The sequence below is a fragment of the Podarcis gaigeae genome (genome assembly GCF_964106915.1).
Source record: "Podarcis gaigeae genome assembly, chromosome: 17".
Lineage (NCBI taxonomy): Eukaryota > Metazoa > Chordata > Lepidosauria > Squamata > Lacertidae > Podarcis > Podarcis gaigeae.
In genome coordinates, this window is record NC_139694.1 from 33467337 (window position 1) to 33489576 (window position 22240).

A 22240-nucleotide genomic window follows, 5' to 3' on the forward strand; every position below is an offset into this window, starting at 1 on the left:
TAGGCAGGGTCCTGAACACTTTTCCCCAGCTGTTTGCTCCAATTCAGCAGTAAAGAGTTGAATCTCAGAGAAAAGCAGCAGGGCAAACAGAAGTGTAAACGAGCCCTGAGAGATCAGATCTAATGATAACTAATGTATTTTTTTTATTATTTGTCTTAATGGTATATAAATGCTGGTCTGGGGAAAAACAAGGACAGGCCAATATATTGATATATCATCCAAAACTAGTTTGAAGTCTGTATTATGATATCCGTTTCATAATTTTTGACCTGGCAATATATCACGAATCATGTGTATTAGGGCTGAGCAATGTCTGGCTTTGAGAGCCAGTGTGGTGTAGTGGTTAAGAATGGTAGACTCGTAATCTGGTGAACTGGGTTCGCATCTCCATTCCTCCACATGCAGCTGCTGGGTGACCTTGGGCTAGTCACACTTCTCTGAAGTCTCTCAGCCCCACTCACCTCACAGAGTGTTTGTGGTGGGGGAGGAAGGGAAAGGAGAATGTTAGCCGCTTTGAGACTCCTTCAGGTAGTGATAAAGCGGGATATCAAATCCAACAAATCCAACAAATTCAACATTGTGATATATCACCAGCTAAACATCACCAATATACAGTGGAACCTTGGTTTTCACACTTAATCTGTCTGTTCGACTCCCGAAACCATTCAAAAACCACAGCGCGGCTTCTGATTGGGTGCAGGAGCTTCCTTCACGCAAGTGGAAGCCACAGCGGATGTTCGGCTTCTGAAAAACGTTTGCAAACTGGAATACTTACTTCCGGGTTTGCGGCGTTCGAGAGCTGATTTGTTCAACAACTAAGCTGTTTGAGAACCAAAGTACCATTGTATCATGATGTCTGAAATAAAGACGTAACTGTGTAAACAGGGTAATGTCCTGGAAACCGCTACTACTTAGGGGTCTAAAGCTGATACATTTTTACTTACCTTTAACATATTGTTACAACTGCCATTTTATAGTACAGAGCAACAGGGACAGAAGGAATCATGAGACGCAATTAACTGGCTTCATGGTTTTTCCCACATTGCGAATTTTTACATAGCACACGCACACACTGTGATTCACAATATATCACCATGTTGAATATTATGAAACAGTGACCACAATTTGGACTACAAACTGATTTCTAACAATGTATTGATACATTGCTAACCCTAGTGTGAGTGTGTGTACTTCCTACACAAAAATCACAATGTGGGGAAAACTGTGAAGCCAGCCAGTGCCTCTACATAGCTCCATCCGTACTTCAGACATCATGATATATCGGTATATCACAATATTTAGCTGGTGATACATTATGATACATAATAATAATTTATTGGTATTCTGCCCATCTGACTGGGTTGCCCCAGCCACTCTGGGCAGCTTCCAGCCAGATATCACCCAGCTCTAGGGAAACCCCCCCCCCCAAAAAAATTGGGCAGCCTATTAAGTTTTCAAAGAACCACCAGCTAGTTGACTATGGCTAGTTAGTACAGGCAGGAAAAAATAGAAGGAAAATTGTCTTTTTGAAACAATTGGTTTTTAACAGTTACAGTGGAACTTCGGTTTTTGAATGTAATCCGTACTGGAAGACCATTCAAGTTCTGAAACGTTTGAAAACCAAAAACTCGATAGCCGACAGCTAGGCCTCAGGATCTTGCACTCAGTGGAAGCTGCATGGCACGTTCGTCTTCTGAGGCATGTTCGAAAACCGAAGCATTTACTTCCAGGTTAATGCCATTTCTAAACTGAAATGTTCATCAATGGAGATGTTCAGGAACCAAGGTACCACTGTATTTCCAAATTTACCCTGTCGGTGTTGAATATTATAGTCAAAAATCTCAACCTAAGTTCTGTGGCTCAAGTGGTATGTGTTGACATGCTTTTGACAACTTTGAATGTATACGCAGACCCTTTTTGTCTTAGCCCAGGCTCAGCAAATTGCCTTCACCCAGGCAACTGGTTTCCCATTAGAAGGAGAAGCCTGGCGGTCCAAAGACTTTAGACTCTCTGCTCTTTCTGTGGTCTCACTAATACCTTCTAGTGCAGGCGTCCCCAAACTAAGGCCTGTGGGCCGGATAAGGCCTGAGGGGCTCATTTATCTGGCCCGCAGCGACCCCCGCTGCCCACTCTTACTGGCGCTGCATTGCGCGGCTGCCCACTTCCGGGTCAGAGCAGCACCGGTCATAGCTTGTGTGCATGCATAAGCATTATTTGCGCAAGCACAAGGGTTATTTCTGGTGCACATCCGGGTCGGAGGAGGCCCGTGCACATGCACACAAGCTATTTCTGGTTCTCCTCCGACCCGGAAGTGCACCGGAAATAGCGTGTGCTTATGCACATGGGCACGCCCTCCCCCGCCCTCTGGGCGATCGGCGCTGGAGACACCAGCCCAAGGCACGGTAAGTTTGCTAACCCCTGTTCTAGAGAAAGACCAGAGAGTCTAGAAGGAGCAATCTAGAAAGACCACAGAGTCTAGAAGGACCAAGGAGCAGAGCAGTGATCCAGAGCCTCAGGTGGAAGCTGCTACTACCACCAAGGCATCTGCCTGAAAAACTACATGGGTTTTTTGTGGTCAGTATTAAAAGAATGAAGAATAGCAATAGTGAAAAAGGGTCTATGGAGACTACATTTGAATGTTGGCAGTTTCCAAACACATTTGTTCCAGATCAAGGATACCATGCAGAAAACGTGGAAATTGCATGCTGGGTTATGCAGCTATTATGCACACTCAAAGGGAACTTGGTTCACAATATCTTTGTGTCTACGAGCAATTGTGGTGTTAAAAAAAGAGCAGCTTTTCATGTTGTAGTTTTATTTTTTTCACACATGATTTTGATGATGAGGTTTGCTCTTTGGTAGTTACAACCAGGTTCTCACCCAGTTTATTTGACATTAAGAACACACAGTGAAGGTCAGAAACCAATGTGAGGGGAATTAAAGACAGTTCATAAATAATAGTTTTTGCACAGCAGTGGCTACAGGAAAATGTTTCTGTGGTTGTCCCAGGATATGCTGCAAAAGAATCCTTCAATGCACCCAACTGGGTGTGCCATCAGCAATACTCTGAATAATCTTCTTCCACATAGTTTGCTGGGAACCAGCCAACCTGTAGAGAAAGAACATAAATATAAGGAATGATTGGAGAGCCCTATCAGGCAATGAGAATGCTCCCAGGGTGAGAGCCACAGACTTCAAGATCCCAACAATATTTTTTTTCTGATGTTGGTGCAAGTCCAGTCTAGCAAACTCTCAGCTACTGGTAGATACTAGGGATTAACCATTCAAATGAGGTTCTAGCAGCTTTGAGTTGACATACACAGTGTAACCTCATTGAAGGCATTTAATTTTTAGCAGCTACCCCAATAGCAACTGTGACATCATTTAATGGACCGACAGCAATGTAGGCTAGTGTTCTGCCATCTTTCTTAGTGCAACATGTTCTGGGAACTATGTAATTATTGTTTCCTGGTGATGTGGCAAGGATGCGTTTATGTGGGAGATGGGGGAAGAGAACTGCAGATAGATAAGAGGTCTCTTCCTCCTATCATACCTCGGGCTCTCAAAGCTCTCCCAGTAGACATCAGCAGCCCAGTTAATATACATTCAATCAGTGCTGGAATCAACTTGGTATTTGAACCAGCAGATTCCTAGTTTCTATATTGGTGCCCTGGTGAACCATGCAGGGATACAGAAAAGAGGAATAAGGAGCAGAATTGTTCTCTTGAGTCCACCACAGCTACACTTCTCTAAATAATTTGTTGGATTATCCGGACCCAGCTTGGCCGTGACCATATCTACATCAGACCTGCACCTTTGTTTCTGGCTTTGAGTAGGTCTATGGTTCCCAGTCTGTGCTCCCCACTTCCCAGTTCCTACTGCTGACTTCTTGAACCCAGTGACGTAGCTAGCCGCATGGGTGCCTGGGGTGCTGCACGCACCGGTGGGAGCAGGATGAGCAGGGTGAGTGCCCATGGGGCAAAAAGGGCTCAACCCCCAGGAGCTTGTGCCCCCGCTCTGGCTCTAGTTGTCCCTTGTAGTGGTTGCTGTGTTTGGATCATCTCCCTGCTTGCAACTTTAGCTGCTCCTTGCCTTGGCTGTTGTTCTGTCTAGTGCTTGTTGGACAATTACCTTGTTCCAGACCCAGAATCTGCTTCCATTTTGACCCTTCTGTAACCCTTGCCCCAGAGATGAACCCAGTTCTGGTCCCAATTCAACTGGGGCACACACATCAGCTACCAGCTGACAAATAGCCCATGTAGCTAGCTGCACATTGCCTTGCTTAAAAATGGCCAAAGTGTGTTTGTGTTTGTGTGTGTTGCTGAAGGCAGCTACCTCTACACCATAGCTATCAACTTTTCCCATTTCTTGCGAGGAATCCTATTCGGAATAAGGGTATTTCCCTTAAAAAAAGGGAAACATTGACAGCTATGATCTATACAGCTGCATTAGTGCTATTGGAATAGTGCAAAAAGTCCTGACAGGTCCCCAGTATTTCTCTTGGCTCCAAAATTCATTCACTTCAGAGGTGAGGGGTGTATATCGGTCTCAGTTTGTTCCAAATGTACCACATTCTCCAAGGCAAGCAGCTCAGAGTGGTACGGCTACAAAGGTGCTCACCCGGCCATAGACCTCTCCCTTCCACCATCCTGGCTGCCCTTTCTTGTTGAGAATCTTTATGATGTCTCCCTCTGTGAGGGACAGTTCCGTCCGGTCTCTTGCACAGAAATTGTAGCGAGCCTTAGCTGAACCAAAGTACTTGCAGCTTTTGCCTGTCAAGGAATAATAAAGAGTTAGGCATGGAAATAATAAAGGGGTGCTTATCACATCCCTGAAACTGCACACCACTTGGAAGGCAGTGAGCATGATGTAGAAGTCAAAAGTGATTGTTGTCAACAAATGCACACAGCAGATCTTTCCAAACTTTCCATGTGGGTGTCATACTTTTTAGACAAGCATCATTTCGCGACACAGCAATTCAGTTTTACTAGCAAACTGGAGGTTAAATTAACCCCTTTCCAGCACCGGGAAGAGCGCGGGGAGCATTTGTGCGAGACACACGCTGCAGCCGACACACTAACGTGTCACGACACACAGTTTGGAAAGCTCTAGCCTACAGGATATGAACAGGCATGACACTATCAAATCCAGGCCTTAATAGTCTGCATGCACCAACCCTTTCTCTATGCAGAATTTGGAGAGATCTAGAAGATTTCCCTTTTGTGCTCTGGCTAGATAAGAGCTTCCTTATGTGCATGTAAGCCAAGGAGGATTGAGAAGGCATGGGAGGCCTGATCTACACTGCACTACTACTGTATGCAAAATAATACAAGTTATATGATCCAGTCTTTGTATTTTGCATAGGCCACAGGCAGCTGACCTCAATGTTATGTCTGCTCTTCAGCCTCCATCTCCATAAGATGCAATAGACCGACAGGTGGATTTAAACACAGAGAAAGCCAGGCAACCACTGAAGAAAGGTAGGAAATTGCCTAGTCTATTAAAGAATAGCACTCGATTGTTCATCACACGCTAGTTGACACAGGTTGGCCCATGGAGTTTGGACCTTGTGTTGAAAACGTGTTAAGAGAATAGCTCCTCTGAACCAGATTGTTGAAATTCGGATGTCACTTCTGCATCTGGCAACTGGAGAAAAGATACATTTGTAAACAGTGGTACCTTGGCTCTCAAACGCCTTGGTACTCAAACACCTTGGTTCCCAAACGCCGAAAACCCGGAAGTAGGTGTTATGGTTTTTGAACGTTTTTCGGAAGCCGAATGTCCGATGCGGCTGCCGGTTATTGTTTCCAGGGCGCTTGCACCAATGAGAAGCTGTGCCTTGGTTTTCGAACATTTCAGAGGTCAAGCAGATTTCCGGAATGGGTGAAGTTTGGTGCTTTTGTTTTTGTTATTTTGCATTTCTGTTTTTGAGGCTTTTCCAGTTACCATAATTTGTTTTTGTGACGGAACCCAGTTCAGCTACTTATTGACTGATTGTGTGACTGTGGAAATGGATAAAAGCCCCCCATCCAAACAATGACTATCAACAGTGCAGGTAAGAAAAAAAAATATTTTTATCATCTATAATACTTTCTTATTTATTTTATAGTACAGTAAATTGATTATTGCTTTTATTTTATGGATCAATGGTCTCGTTAGATAGTAAAATTCATGTTAAATTGCTGTTTTAGGGGTTGTTTTTAAAAGTCTGGAACGGATCAATCCGTTTTGCATTACTTTCTATGGGAAAGCGTGCCTTGGTTTTAGAACACTTTGGTTTTGGAACCGACTTCCGGAATGGATTAAGTTTGAGAACCAAGGTACCACTGTAGCTTGGGCTGCCAAAAACAGTGGCCGGGTCATGCTCTGTTGAGGAGGAAATGGAGGCACGGATGTGGCAAGACCATTCATTGAAAGCTATATTAAATGCGACACGCCCCCATTGTGTTAACAAGCTGTGTTTTAATATTGTAATACACTCTGGGATCTTTGGGTGGAAGGACAGGTTAATAACAATAATAGAGTTATTATTAACCAGAAATCCAGATTAAATGTAAAAAGGGGGGCACATGATGGTGTTGTGTACATGGCGCAAAAAACTTGCACTCATGGACAGCTCTGATTGCATTCTCTGTCTGGAAGACCTTGTACCTCTGGGTCTCTTGCCACAGAATAACCCCAGACAAGCACAGCAAGCCTCCATTGCTTTCCTATAAAGGTAAAGGGTAAAGGGACCCCTGACCATTAGGTCCAGTCACAGACGACTCTGGGGTTGCAGCGCTCATCTCGCTTTACTGGCCGAGGGAGCCGGCCTTTGTCTGCGGACAGTTCTTCCGGGTCATGTGGCCAGCATGACTAAGCCGCTTCTGGCGAACCAGAGCAGCGCACGGAAATGCCTTTTACCTTCCCGCCAGAGCGGTACCTATTTATCTACTTGCACTTTGAGGTGCTTTCGAACTGCTAGGTTGGCAGGAGCAGGGACTGAGCAATGGGAGCTCACCCCGTCGCGGGGATTCGAACCGCCGACCTTCTGATCAGCAAGTCCTAGGCTCTGTGGTTTAACCCACAGCGCCACCCGCGCCCTATATCTTGCTTTTAATTGAAACTGTAGAGATGAGACACAGATCACACACACCAGAGGCCCTGGGCACTGTTCTGTTCCCAGGCTCTTTGAAGGAGAACTGTAGCACAGTATCGAGGGTCTTGAAGCAATCCTTCAGGGAGTTCTCTTGGTAAAACTGCACCAGCTCCTAGAGAGAGAAAGAAGAGTTTCTTCATAAAGGCAACATCCTAAAGCTTGCACAATATGCCCCCTGGAGAGGAGAAAGGCAGTATGTGTACCTATTAAGGCATATCTAACCCATTCACTTGTGAAAGAAAGACGTGACATGCAAGGCACATATCAGAACAATATTAGGAAAAAAAGGAATCCAACTGAAATACATCTCAGCTGTTTCTTTGAACCCCAAACACTAATTCCCCTTTTCAGAATTGGCTCTTTGGCTTCTGTGTAACATGCGAGACATGCCATAAACTGATTCCCAGGGCTCAACTACAGATGACATAGAAGATGTATGAACAGCCTCTCAGCAGTCTGGTGGCTGCCATTTTGAGTGCATAGGTGGGGATATTTAACATGTTCCTTTCATTTGTCTACTCGCTAGATGATACATTCTAGTCACCCCATATTTTCTCACCCTATCTTGCCCTTTCTAGAAAACTTATCTCGGGGAAGCTGATATTAAGCAGACTAAAGGCTTATTCACCCTTACCTTTTGCCCCACTCTTTTTCTCCCCCCCCCCAAGCCATCCCATGAAAACCCGCCCTTTCACATTCACTTGGAGCAAATGTGAATTTGGGTTTCCCATGGATTGCCATTTGCTACAATTGAGCTTTAAAGAGTGGGTTTTCATGGGGAAAGCTCCAGAGAGAGGAAAAAAAAGGGCGCTTGGACACTTACAACAACAAAAACAACTTTTTTTGTATCCTGCCCATCTGACTGGATTGCCCCAGTCACTTTGGGCAGCTTCCAACAGAATATACAAAAATACAGCAGGTGCCAGTGCCAAGAAGGCCCTCTGCTAGTTCCTTGTAACCTCACTTCTCGTAATGAGGGAAGCGCCAGAAGGCCCTCGGAGCTAAACCTCAGTGTCTGGGCTGAACGAAGGGGATGGAGACGCTCCTTCAGGTATATAGGGCCAAAGCTGTTAGAGCTTTAAAGAGCTAACCGTGCCTGGAAAGGGTGGAGGAAATTTTGGTAAGTGTGGATGAGCCCTAAGGGTCCAAGATGTTTCTCGCTTGTCTCATGCTTTCTAGGCATGGGTCTGAGGGATTTTGCTTTTGTCCCACCGCTTTTCCCAGGAAACCCACTCTTTGGCGCTGAATTGGAACAAAAAGCAATCTGCAGGAAACCCAACTGCCGCTTGTTCTGATTCAGCGCTAAACCATGAGTTTTCCTTGGGAAAGGGTTGGGGCCATGTGCCCTAAAGGGAAGGGTTAAGCAGCTCCTCTGCACTGTGCTCTTTTGCTTCTGATCACAGCTTGGGTGATTGCTTTTCACTTAAACGAAACAGCCCCAATTGTAGAGAGACTATTCATTCACCTTCTTAGTTACCATCCTATGCATTGCCTGGTTTGGCCCTTTGCCATCATCACTATTGTGATGGTGCTTGCCAAAGATCTCCCTTCTGCCTATCCTGGAACTGAAATAAAGATATGTTTGCCTTCACTCTCCCTCCAACGTCCTCTCATTTTGTTCCCCTGACCCCCATTCTTCTCCTCAGTTGTAACAGTCACCATGAAGACAGAAGGGAAAACCGATTCTTACTATAAGTCCTTTGAAGGCTTTCTTCTCTGTGATGCGATACAATCCCTCCTTGGTCTGTATTTTGATGTGCTTGACTTCAGCGTTGAACCTGAGGGACACAAATCCACATGACAGTTGGGTTAATGGTTTCCCATTTCTGCACAGCATTGTTGACAATTGTAAACAACGGGTCATGTAACCTCATTTAGAAGAGCTCTAAGCTAAGAGATAGAACTAAGGTGCCTGCCTCATTCAAAGTCAAAATTAATGCTGGCATTTGAAATAATCAGCAAATGTCCAACTCTGAACTCTGCTGAACAGTGTTTCCAGATAACAACTACTGTTTTGTTGAATTCTTCATCAGTCAATTAGTTCAACACTTGTAAGTAGAAAAGATATGTAATTTCTTCATTAACCAATCTTTTTACGAATAGATATAATGAAAAATACTCTGGAACAGTGCTCATGCGATTATGTAGTCACTTCACAGCTTGTTCTCCACTGGGTAAAGTCTGGCACCGTGATTCATTTAAGGACTTTCAGAGACTTCAGTTCGTTAGTTTTGATGTTTTGAATTATTCTATAAAGTCTTTCACATTGTTATTGTTTCTGGCCATCGTGTTGCTTTTGATAATCCTGACTCATATTTTGCAACACAGGGATTTGTTTGTTTAGGCATTTGAAATAAGGCAGTGCTTCGACTGTGAAGAAGAAACCAAGGAACTGGTAAGTATATATTTACAACCGTTGGTGTGCTGTAGAATCCTTCTTAATGAGAGGCTGGGACAAAAACTGACACGATCATTTGGGATAAATCAGCCTTGTATAACCAACATGCTTAAACTGAACTAATGCTTGAAGGGGTTAGGATCCTAGAGTAAGCTGTCCTGCCAGGCTTAGCTAGGTCACAGGCCTTACCTGAGAGGAAGGGCTACCAAACTCTTCATTCTTTTTCCTTCCACCATGTAAGAATGTCTAAGCTGGAGCATCCAACTTAGACTGTGTGGCTTTAGCAAGCCATCTTTGTCTCTCTATACAAATAATTTAGAAACTCTTACCAATTTTGAAACTAAGTTGTACCGCCGGTATTTTCTCGCTGCTGTGTGGAAAAGCACATGAATCTGACCGCTGAAGAGTTTGTAAGTAAACTCTCTTTACCTTACTGAACTGGTGATCTCTTTCTGTGTTAAGGGAAGTGGGAAACTTTGGAAGCAACTTAGAAGGGGGTATTTTAAAGGTCTTAACATCCTATATATCTGTAATGGTTATAGGGGTTGCTCGTGCGTAAGTTGCTGCCACTCCTGGCTAGGTTGCCTGGTTAAACCTTTTCTGTCTGGACAGCCCTTCACTTCGTGGCTGTTTCAGTTGCTAGCAGAATCCGTCAGTGGGCGTTTCTTGAACCTCTTCCAGCAAAGAAGTTATTTGACGCCAAGTCTCCGCCTACTCTCCCTGCGCGGAAGTCTTCTGCGCAGGGTGGGTGTGGGCAGCGGAGGACCCATGCTCTCCCCGTTGGTCTCCCGCGAGGAGTCCTGGAGACCCCTCACCGATTCCCCCCCTTTGCCCCTCTTTATCCCTGGTGTTACGCTGATTTCCTTCCCCAGCCGATGAGTTGCCTCCCTCCCTGCTGGGCCCTTCTCCAGCATCGCTTTGGAGCCTTGCCTCCGCCTCTAGCTCCGATGGCAGTTCCCTGACAATATCCATGCTGTATTTAAATCTCTGCTGGGGCTCTCTCACCAAAGAGTACTTGGCTCAGCCCTGTATACCTGAAGGAGCATCTCCGCCACTGTCATTTAGCTCAGACACTGAGGTCCAGATCCAAGGGCCTTCTGGTAGTTCCCTCACTGTGAGAAATGAAGTTACAGGGAACCACGCAGAGGGCCTTCTCAGTAGTGGCACCTGCCCTGTGGAACACCCTCCCATCAGATGTCAAGCAGATAAGGTACTATACAACTTTTACAAGACACCTGAAAGCAAGCCTGTACAGGTATTAAATATTTGTTATGTTTTTATATATGTTGGAAGCTGCCCAGAGTGGCTGGGGCAACCCAGTCAGGTGGGAGGAGTACAAATAAAAAAATGATGAAGTTTTAAGCATCAACTTCCAAAGAAACCTGAATCAATGGAATCTAGTGTGGATGTGCATTTTTTTTTTTTTAAATATGATTTTCTAAACTTTGCCAGCTTCAAGGTTTTCTTTCTTCCTTTCCTTTTATTATGCAGTGGTACCTTGGTTTTCAAACGTAATCCATTCTGGAAGACTGAAATGGTTCTAGGGGTTGCTCATGCGTAAACCGGTGCAACACCTGGCTGGGTTGCCTGAGTGAACCTTTTCTGTTCGGACAGCCAATCGCTGGCAGAATCCGTCAGTGGGCATTTCTTGAACTTCTTCCAGCAAAGAAACTCTTTGACGCCTAGTCTACTCCTACTCTCCCTGCGCGGAAGCCTTCTGCGCAAGGAGGGTGTGGGCAGCGGAGGGCCCTTACTCTCCCCGCTGGTCCCTGGCAAGGAGTCATGGGACCGCCTCGCCGATTCCCCCATCTGCCCCCCTTCTCCACTGGTGCTACGCTGATTCTCTTCCCCAGCAGATGGGCTGCCTCTCTCCCTGCTGGGACGCTCTCTGGGACCCCTCCGGAGCCCACTGTCTCCCTCCGGCCCTGATGGCAGTTCCCTGACAAAGACCATTCGTATTCTGAAACGTTCAAAAACCGAAAACTCAAAATGGAAGCCTCAATACGGAAGCCGTGTTTCCGGTTTGACTTCAGAGGCGTGTTCGAAAACCGAAGCGTTTACTTCCGGGTTTACAGCATTCGAGTTCCAAACGGAATGTCAAAGGAGACATTTGAAAACCGAGGTACTACTGTACTGCACATACAAATTTCCTTCTCTACCCTGGTTTTCCAGTTTGGGGAGCAATAACATTACTTGATGCTGATGGCAAATTCAGTTGCATCCTTGATTCTCTGCCGCACCAGGAAAGTCCCATCTGAACGACTGGCAAGGGTCTGTTCTGCTTCTGCCCGCTCCATGGGCCCTGCATACCTGTACAATGAGGGGTGTTTGTTAATTGCAGTACAGCATTTGGTCACTAGGTGTCTCTGTATCCCACAGTTTACCACCACCACAAAAGACAGAAGGTGGGAGATCGAAGCAGCATGAGAAATCCCATGTGCCTTATTTTTATTCAATATAACTATCAGTGTTCTCATAAAGTCTTTAGATGAGTGCCTGTTCTATTGCAACAATGAAATGAAGAGCAAGGGAGAATACTGTCCTCTCCCTGTTAATCAATGGTGTCTGTGAAAATTTTTACACATCACTTGGGAAGACAGGCGAACTAATGCCAGTGTACTGGAAGAAGCAAAGATCACCAGTGTCAAAGCAATGATACTTCGTTGGACTGGTCATGTTGTTCGGATGCCTAATTATCGTCTTCTAAAGCAGCTACTCTATTCCAAACTTAAAAATGGAAACGTAATGCTGGTGGTCACCAAAAGAGGTTTAAAGACTCTCTCAAGGCAAATCTTTAAAAATGCAGTATAAACACCGATAAATGGGAAATACTGGCCTGAGAGCGCTCCAATTGGAGAACAACCTTTACCAAAGGTGTCATGGGCTTTGAAGATGCTCAAACTCAGTATGAAAGGGAGAATTGTGCTGAGAGGAAGGTACGCTTGGTGAATCCTCACCACGATCAACTCCCTGCCCAGAAACCTATGTCCCCACTATGGAAGGATGTGTGGATCCTGAATTGGCCTCCACAGTCACTTATGAACTCACTGTTAAAACTGTGTTTATGGAAGACAATCTTACTCGGCTATGAGTGATTGCCAAAAAAGAAGAAGACCCTGCTCTCAGCTTGGTGTAACAGCTCTGAACTTATGATATGGGATAAACACATTTAAAAATCAATAGCAAGGGAAAACCTCACAGCAAACCTTGTATGTGCATGTGATGTCTCATTGTACTTGTATACTGTACATTTACAAGTGGGCTACTACCAGCAGAATCCCTAGGCCTATGTAGGATGCAAGGTTCATTAACCTCATGGTAGACATCACAGAATAAGGAGTTTTGGATAACAAGCTACTGAAATGGTTTAATTCTGTGGTGCTACTTACCAGTGAAAGACTGACAGATCTGGAGGAGGAATCTGGGAAAGAAAAGGTAATACAGTATTTATTTTCTGTGAATTGGGGTAGGATTTCTATTGTGGAAAGTTTTTGAAAAAACAGCAGAGGGGGAAATCCTTTCCTCATTCACTTTGGTGGGAATGTTTTGACAAATGAGGCAAAGACATCACGCAGAAGATGATATGCAACACTGTGCAGTTATGCTGCTTAAATCCAAAGGCATATTTTATCAATTATTTCCTGTAGCACATTTTTTCCAGCTGGTTTCCTTCTAATTCAGCAAATGCAGTGTTATAGCATTGGGTTGCAAAGTAAAAATATTTTCTCTCTTTTTTGGGTGCTTCCAGATGGGGGCTTAATATTGTTAACTGGCTTATTGAAATATCAGTAATGAATAACCTGGCAGCAGGTTTTTTTTTAAAAAAAAACATTGGACTTTTAATCGAAAGGGTGCTGTGCGTTAAACCACAGAGCCTAGGACTTGCCGATCAGAAGGTTGGCAGTTCGAATCCCCGCAATGGAGTGAGCTCCCGTTAATCAGTCCCAGTTCCTGCCAACCTAGCAGTTCGAAAGCATGTCAAAGTGCAAGTAGATAAATAGGTACCACTCTGGCGCGAAGGTAAATGGCATTACCGTGCACTGATCTAGTTTGCCAGAGGCTTAGTCATGCTGGCCACATGACCCAGAAGCTGTACGCCGGCTCCCTCAGCCAGAAAAGCGAGATAAGCGCCGCAACCCCAGAGTCGGCCATGACTGGACCTAATGGTCAGGGGTCCCTTTACCCTTTAAACCTGGATTAAATTGCAAAAAATATGAGCTAGCATTTTGGTGATAATGGCATTGTATGGATGCTGCAAAACAGTTGAATGCATGAGACATACTGATCCCACAATAAACACCTATCTGGAAGCATCCAGCATCCAAGATGGGTAACTAAACAGCACAGAGTTAAGTGCTTTTTTTCTTTAAAAAATGTTTAGGGGTACTGTCATTTTCCTACTCATATTGAAGTACTGCCTCTCAAGGAGGCCAAACTTAGATTCACAAAATGTTTAGGGCTATGCATCCCCCTGCGTCCATCCGTCCCCCTCCTGAAAAAAGCACTGGATCTGTCATCCCAGCAGGAGGACTGAATGGTGCACAGCAGCAGCCATCTCAATTTTCTTGCCATGGGTGTTGGTAGGTGGGGTGGCCGGGGGGGGGGGCCTTGCTGCCTTTGCATGTGGTAGCGGGCAAGAGCTCTGCCTTGTCTGTGAGGGTGAGGCACCCGTAAGAGGCAAGGTGCTGAGGCACCTCTGAAGTCTGGCACCAGCCCTGCTCCAAAAAGTAATGGAAAAAGCCCAGGGGAACAATTTGATGATGACATTCCCCAGAATAAAAATGAAAACAAAGAGTAGCATATTTCATAATAACCACCCCAAACCACAATAATTATGTTTTCATATGTGCTGGAAGCTGCCTAGAGTGGCTGGGGAAACCCACCCACATGGGCAGGGTATAAGTAATAAGATTATTATTATTATTATTATTATTATGATTATGAAGAGCCCTACTGTAGCAAATCAAAAGCCCCTCCAGACCAGCACCCTGTTCTCACAGGAGCCAACTAGATGCCTGGAAGAAGGACCTGAGCACAATAGCATTTTCTCCAGTTGTGATCCCCAGCAAGTGGTATTTAGAGGAATACTCACACCCCACTTAAAAATCTGTCCAGGAAATAGAAATGAAAAATAAAATAAACATCTTAGGGGTCTGAAATGACTGGACCTGTGAGTGAGAATAGAGCCAGGGGCCAGAGGAACATAGCTGCCCCCATAGTTGGAGCTGTGATGTTTAGGGGTATGCGTCCCCCCAGAAAAAAAGCACTGGCAATATCTATGACATCCACCAACACTCATTCAACATCTCAGTAGAGCACATACTTGAATCTCCCATGTAGCATTCCTATAGTCAAGATGAGATTTGAGGTTGGGTTCTTTTCTATATTGTCCACAGCTCATACCGCCCTGCTTCTGTATTGCCTGAAATCACAGCATATGCCAGATGCAAAGTTGCCTAAAAATGCTAATTGGAGGAAATCTCCAATAGATTTTCTCGGAATTGGGATAACAAATGTGAAACAAGTATGGACTAATCCTTGATGTTCTGAAGATACACCTGTAGCTACAAAGCAGTGTATTAAAAATAAAGAGTGGAAACTTTTGTTTAGTTGGAGATCACATCTTGTTGCCTTCACCATTTTAGTACTCTGTGAAATTTGATTATGGACTTCCAGATTACTTCCTTGAATTATTTGCTGATGTGATATGGAAGTTATTCACAACTTTGATATATCAAAGCATGTCCATAGTATATTTAGATGAGGGAAAACGCAGGGATAGCTTAGTTGGTAGAGCATGGGACTTTTAATTTCAGGGTCATGGATCTGAGTCCAACGTTGGGCAAAAGATTCCCGCATTGCAGGGGGTTGGACTAGATGACCCTCAGGGTCCCTTCCAACTCTACAAATCTATGACCCTGGAGTATTTGTTAAAACCCCATCGTCCTCCCTGGACACTGAGGTCCAGTGCCGAGGGCCTTCTGGTGGTTCCCTCATTGCAAGAAGCAAAGCTACAGGGAACCAGGCAGAGGGCCTTCTTGGCAGTGGCACCCGCCCTGTGGAACACCCTCCCACCAGATGTCAAAGAGAAAAACTATTTGACTTTTAGAAGACATCTGAAGGCAGCCCTGTTCAGGGAAGTTTTTAATGTGTAATATTTTAATGTATTTTTAATCTTTGTTGGAAGATGCCCAGAGTGGGTGGGGTACAAATAATATTGATTGATTGATTGATTGATTGATTGTTTATGTATTTGCAGCCAGGGAGAAGTGAAATATATTGTTTGTTATGTACTGTACTACTCCTTGTATACCTCTTCTAGGGAAAACATTTTCAAAGGAATTATTCAAAAAGTTTCATTTTTTAATAATAGGGAGAAAATGCATTACAGTACTTGCTGGTAAGATTTCTGTGTTTGCTCTAGGAGCCCAACAGATTAGACAAATTTTTTTTGCAAAACACGCATTGCAGACTAGATGACCCTTGAGATCCCTTCCAACTCTACAATTCTATGATTCTGTGGTGTCCAGTGTGTTGGGAACCACTTATGCCAAACTGTACCTCAACCTAATTCTATTTTTGTGTGTGTGTGTGTGTGATGACCAAAGGTTTACAACACACCAAGCCAGTTTCAATAATCCTCTAATCAACTAAAACACACAAAGAAATCACCTCCCCCAGATATGTGCTACTTACACAGACATAAGGCTTCACTTTCTTGCAAGGAAACCAGCCAACGTCATTGCTGGATGTGTTCCTTCCCTGAAAACAATGAACGAAAGCAAAGAACTCATGAAAAGTATGGTCAATCTGCAGTTGAACATTTTTGAAAAGAGCTTTAGATGATGGGGGAAAGTTCCAATGGTTGACTTTAAGTTGTTTACAAGCATTGACCTGAAATGACCTGGAGGTTTTTCCCCCCTACACAGAATGCCTCTGAACTGCTGGGGGAAAAAATAGCCCTTCCATCTAAGTGTGCTATGAACTGGAAATGAGAAGCCACCCTTTCCAGTTTCAGTCCCAAATTTAGCACATTTAAGCTACTTGGAACTAGCCTACCTCTAGACTGTGAAAAAGAGCAGAGGATCTTCTGGGGGAATAGGTAGCCTGATGAATGCTAAATTAATCTCTGGAAATGGTCCATGGACTTCGGAAGACATGCTGCATGGGCCGCAAAGACTCCTCCTGCAAGAGTAATGCTGAGCTCTGGGCAGCAATATGATTGGCAGCAGAACTCCTCCTCTGCTGCTGCCTGTTAGGACGGGGGCCATTTAAAAGGCCACGTCAGTGGGCAAACAAGGGAGATTGAAGGAGTAAGAGGGGGAGGGAAGGAGAAGAGTTCAGCATCCTTTACCTATGTTCCCCCTTGGTTCTTCAAATCACACTGGCAGACTTGCACTTAAAAGATTCAGTAGTTCCTTTATTTGTATTGTATTGTATTGTATTGTATGAGAAGGCATGCAACGGGACGCAGGTGGCACTGTGGTCTAAATCACTAAGCCTCTTGGGCTTGCCGGTCCCAGCTCCTGCCAACTTAGTGGTTTGAAAGCACGTCCAAGTGAAAGTAAATAAATAGGTACCACTCCGGTGGGAAGGTAAACGGCATTTCTGTGCGCTGCTCTGGTTTCGCCAGAAGCGGCTTAGTCATGCTAGCTGCACGACCTGGAAGCTGTCTCTGGACAAACGCCAGCTCCCTCGGCCTGTAAAGCGAGATGAGCACTGCAACCCCAGAGTCGTCCGTGACTGGACTTAACTCTCAGGGGCCCTTTACCTTTACCTATGCAATAGCTCAGTGTTTCCCAACCTTTGGTCTCTAGCTGTTTTTGGACTACACTTCCCATCACCCCTAACCACTGGTCTTGTTCGCTAAGTATGATGGGAGTTGTAGTCCAAAAACAGCTGGAGACCCAAGGTTGGGAAACACTGCAATAGCTCATTCATCATCCCAGTTATTCATCACCATGTTATCCTGATGTCACCTCAAGACCGAAGAGCTACCGTTGGACAGCAATGTTGACTATGCCTACCTGCCACCACAGCTGCTCGGCCTCAGCTCTGTTTAGCTCCACAATATCCCCCACATTGAGCTTCAGTGGTGGACCAAATGCCACAGGAGGTGGAGGAACACCATAATACTCCTGGCAGACCTCCAATTTGGGCAGCCCTTAAGAGCAAAGAAGAGAATTGCAGTGATTAGAAGAATCAGTTTCCTTGCATCTTCACACACCCTCACCCCATCATTCAGACCTGACACTGAGGTCCAACTCCGAGGCTCTTCTGGTGGTTTCTTCACTGCAAGAAGTGAAGTTACAGGGAACCAGGCAGAGGGCCTTCTCGGTAGTGACACCCGCCCTGTCAAAGAGATGAACTACCCAACTTTGAGAAGACATCTGAAGGCAGCCTTGTACAGTGGTACCTCAGGTTAAGAACTTATTTCGTTCTGGAGGTCCATTCTTAACCTGAAACTGTTCTTAACCTGAGGTACCATTTTAGTTAATGGGGCCTCCTGCTGCTGCCGTGCCTCCACAGCACAATTTCTGTTCTCATCCTGAAGCAAAGTTCTTAACCCAAGGTACTATTTCTGGCTTAGCAGAGTCTGTAACCTGAAGCGTCTTTAACCTGAAGCGTTTGTAACCCGAGGTACCGCTGTATAAGGAAGCTTTTAACATTTGACGTTTTGTTATGTTTTTATACTCTGCTGGAAACTGCCCAGAGTGGCTGGGGAAACCCAGCCAGATGGGCTGAGTACGACTAATAAATTTTTTATTATTATTGCTTTTATTTCAACCACATGCTATGGGAGTGAGCTTTTTAAATAACTAGGAACAACCACACTATTCTGTGTCCAAGTGATGGGTGGGGCCATGTAGTGAATGCAAGCAGTGAGTTCTCCAGATGCTCTGCTGCTAGTCTTGGGGGGCTGCCAGACTCAATCGTTCATCGGTCACCTGCCATCATTGGTGTCCTTGCGGGAACATACAAAGTGAGCTATCAGGTAACTACAACTCACCTAGAGCAGCTTTATCGCTCTCCAGCGTATGTCGATTGGATTTATTCTGCACAGAAAAATGGATTTTGGTTCAGGTAATGGGAATGAGGTGAGAGGTTAACAGGATATAGAAAATTATAATGACCAAGGTACACATCCAAGTTTCTGGAAGGATATATCATATTCAACCTGTATGGAATATTTTATTCATTATGCACCATGTACACATATTAAGCTAAAAATTGGTTGACTGTGGATTATGAATCATTTCCACACCATTGGCTGAGTTGCTGTGATGTCACAGAACATTCACAATTATTCACATTCACGAGGAAACAGGTTCAGCCCATTGCATGTTGACAAACTTCCCTCACAGGGCTCATCCACACTTCCCCTTGTCTTACCGCTTCTCCCCAGGAAAACCTGCTGGTTACTGTTGAATCGGAACAAACGTCAAACAGTTTTTCTGTGGTTCTCCCCAGAAAAGTGGCAGAGCGAAAGAAAAACAGCTCAGACTCATGCCTTGAAAGTACGGGGAAATCTCTTGGACCCCAAATGCTTTCTAGGCATGGAACTAGTGGAAGTGTGGACAAGCCCTCAGTAAAGGGTCAGTTTTCAGAAAGTAAAAACTCACACAAAGTATACAGACAGAAGGATCTACATGCTGGTGGAAGCAAGCAGAAAGGTTTGGTGCTAAGCAGACTGAGGATTGGGAAGATGAGTGAGAAGAGGACTTAGGAAGCAGTGGGTTTGAAGAGGTGGGGATGGAGTGGGGGGATGGAAATAGCAGGGGAGGGGAGCAGCAAAAAGACCTGATGTTGAGAAGTAAAGGAGGCAAGGACTGAAGGAATAAAAGGGGGCCAAGGAGAAAAGGGAGGAAATCTTTTGGGGGTCAGGGCTCTGTGGCTATGGGGACAAAAGCGGCAGCATGCAAACAATTTACAAAAGAATTGAACAATCCAGTCAAATCGATAACTGCTTGCCTCTAACTGAGCGATGAATGGGAAAGAACACAACACCATCTATATTTTATAATTCATATCCACATTAACCAAAACTGGAGATACCCAGAATTTTGTTCTAAAATTCCAGTTCTTTCAATTTCTAGGTATTATTTGCTGTGCATGCCTGCACTTAATCTGGCTCTTTCGGGAGGAAACAAGTGTGGTGTCTTTCAGCCACTAAGTAAAGACAACTGCCATTGGTTCCTGCTAAAAAAAAGCAACCTTTGGGCAGAATCACACAATGCTTGGCAAAAACAGGTTCCTGGGGCCCCATGTTTGTCTTATGAGTGCAAGGGCAAGGGAGGACTGGCAGGAAGAAGGGGCTGTTTAACCTTCCTCCCGCCTGCCAATTCTTCTCTGCAAAAGCCCTTCTCACTCCTCCAAATCTTCGTCCCAAGGCTAAAAATAGGCCTCTTTTGGGGAGGGGAGGTCTGAGCAGAAAGGCGGAGGGGGAGAACTCTTAGGGTAAGGGTTGAACACCCCTTCCTGCTAGGCTCTCTTGCAGGTGTCCTTCCACCTCACCCCACCTACTATTGCTATTAACTCCACCTTTTTTCCTTTTACCTTTTTCATGGTAGATCCAGACTCTGTATTAAACAAAAAATAAGGAAAGATTACAATAGGCATGAAGAGAAGAGCTTAAAATGAAGCACATATTTGTATATCACTACCTGCTATAGGAGAGGGATGCGGGTGGCACTGTGGGTTAAACCACTGAGCCTAGGACTTGCCGATCAGAACGTCGGTGATTCGAATCCCCGTGATGGGGTGAGCTCCCGTTGCTCGGTCCCTGCTCCCACCAACCCAGCAGTTCGAAAGCACGTCAAAGTGCAAGTAGATAAATAGGTACCACTCCGGCGGGAAGGTTAACGGCGTTTCCATGCACTGCTCTGGTTCGCCAGAAGCGGCTTAGTCATGCTGGCCACATGACCCGGAAGCTGTACGCCGGCTCCCTCGGCCAGTAAAGCGAGATGAGCGCCGCAACCCCAGAGTCGGCCACGACTGAACCTAATGGTCGGGGTCCCTTTACCTTTACCTTACCTACTATAGGAACAGAGCTCTGATTCACAGACACCCTTTTAAAAATAAAGTGAAACTGTGTATCACCATCTTATTGCTTCCCATTTCATTATCGATAATCATTCTCTGCATACCCTCTAGCTAGCAGGACCAGTGGTCAGGGATGATGGGAGCTGCAGTCGAGCAACATCTGAGGACCCGGCCCAAGTTTGAGAAAGGCTGCTCTAGAGACTCGTCCACCAATTTAGAAGAGTCTGAAGCCTTACCTTTACCTGAGCTGGACTTTCCACACGGTGACACCCGCCCCAGACATTCCTTGTGAGCAGGGGCCCGGCATCTGCTGCAGCGATAGCCCTGATAGAAGGTTCCTCTGTGTGCAGATGGGAAAGAAGAGGGAGGGGGCTTATATATAATAAAGTGGAGTCTTGCTTAGTTGCCTTACATAAGTGCTGGGTAGAAGAGAGGTCTGGAGATCTACTGGTAGATCAGATCTCTGGGTAATTTGCAGTATATCAGGTTTTCTGACTCTCAATTGTTCGACAAGAGCATCAACAAAATGACAGCATATACTGCTGAAATCAGGAGTGCCAGCTTGAATAAAATAGGTGGGGCAGGTAAGCTCTGCCTCGCATAATCAATTCCATGCACACCTTTTGAATGGCAATGCCCATTGATTTTGCGAGGGGCTGGACCCCCCAAATATTTTATTGGGGGGGCGAAGGGAACTTGGCCCCTAGGAGCTGGCTCCTGTGACTACAATGAAGGACGCTTGAGGCGATAAGTATGAGTGGATTTTTCTGCTTGAGAGAACTTTGAGCTCTGTTCAGTTTTAGCACTCCAAAAATATTTCTGGGTCCAAAGTGCCAGTCTCTGATTGGTGGATCTTGGGGCTCTAGAAAAACCAAAGCAGATCTTGCAAGCCTGAAGTCTTACAGGGTTTCCTGCCGCTAGGCACTAAATCTCAGGTGTTGTGGTTCCAAATAATGCTTGATGTGATCCAAATCTCCATGTTCCACAGTGAGAAAACTTTTACATGGGCTATCCTGACATTAATAACTCCATTAGCATTTAAAATAGATATAGATAAAAATTGTGAATGTTGATATATGTATTGTAATGTCGCGTAGTGCTGTGTATTGTTAGGTATGGTAGATTGTAGTGAATGGTGAATTGTTGTGTAAATTATTGTTGATTGTTTAATAAAAAGCATTTAATTTCACTGCTAAAGATGGGATCACATAAAACTGGCAGCTATATTATTAAGATAGTTGTCCCTTCTACCAGAAAGGAATGCCAGAGCAAGCTGTTGGACTATGCCGAAATGGCAAAACTGACTGGAAGACTCAGGAACCAAGAAGACCTAAACTTCAATAAAGCATGGGGAAAATTTATAATTTATCTAGGAGATCACTGTAAAGAGATGAACACACTAGCAGGATTTTAATAACATTTGTAATGTAACAAATATTATGGACAAGATGGAAAGATACAAAATATGGATTGTGGAAAAATATGCAGTTAAGAGGGTGTACGATAGGACTCATGGAGGGGAAGGTGGGAAGCCCAGAGATTTGGAGAAATCTCTAAATATGGATATGCAATTTGAATTGTTATAAATTAATATTTGAAAAACCAAATAAAAATTACTATGCAACAAAAGAGATACCGTATTGGCCCGAATATAAGCCTCA

General features: G+C 44.7%; 1 protein-coding gene across 8 annotated transcripts in view; it reads right to left on the reverse strand.

Moving 5' to 3' along the window:
• Positions 1-2798: 2798 nt before the first annotated feature.
• Positions 2799-22240, reverse strand: part of VAV1 (vav guanine nucleotide exchange factor 1) — a 66728-nt gene continuing 47286 nt past the window's right edge. For 4 of the 8 annotated variants that reach the window (XM_083718739.1, XM_083718741.1, XM_083718735.1 and 1 more), the window contains 12 exons: positions 20816-20919; positions 20094-20116; positions 18547-18592; positions 17564-17700; positions 16233-16298; positions 14860-14958; positions 12926-12957; positions 11730-11846; positions 8829-8916; positions 7136-7250; positions 4621-4772; positions 2799-3109 (listed from right to left, as the gene is read on the reverse strand). In XM_083718739.1, the coding sequence (XP_083574865.1) occupies positions 3056-3109; positions 4621-4772; positions 7136-7250; positions 8829-8916; positions 11730-11846; positions 12926-12957; positions 14860-14958; positions 16233-16298; positions 17564-17700; positions 18547-18592; positions 20094-20116; positions 20816-20919 (1033 nt within the window). In that variant the 3' untranslated portion in view covers positions 2799-3055. Of the gene's footprint in view, positions 3110-4620; positions 4773-7135; positions 7251-7820; positions 8704-8828; positions 8917-11729; positions 11847-12925; positions 12958-14859; positions 14959-16232; positions 16299-17563; positions 17701-18546; positions 18593-20093; positions 20117-20815; positions 20920-22240 lie in introns of those variants that run through there. The other 4 variants (XM_083718736.1, XM_083718737.1, XM_083718738.1 and 1 more) reach the window with 4 other exon arrangements.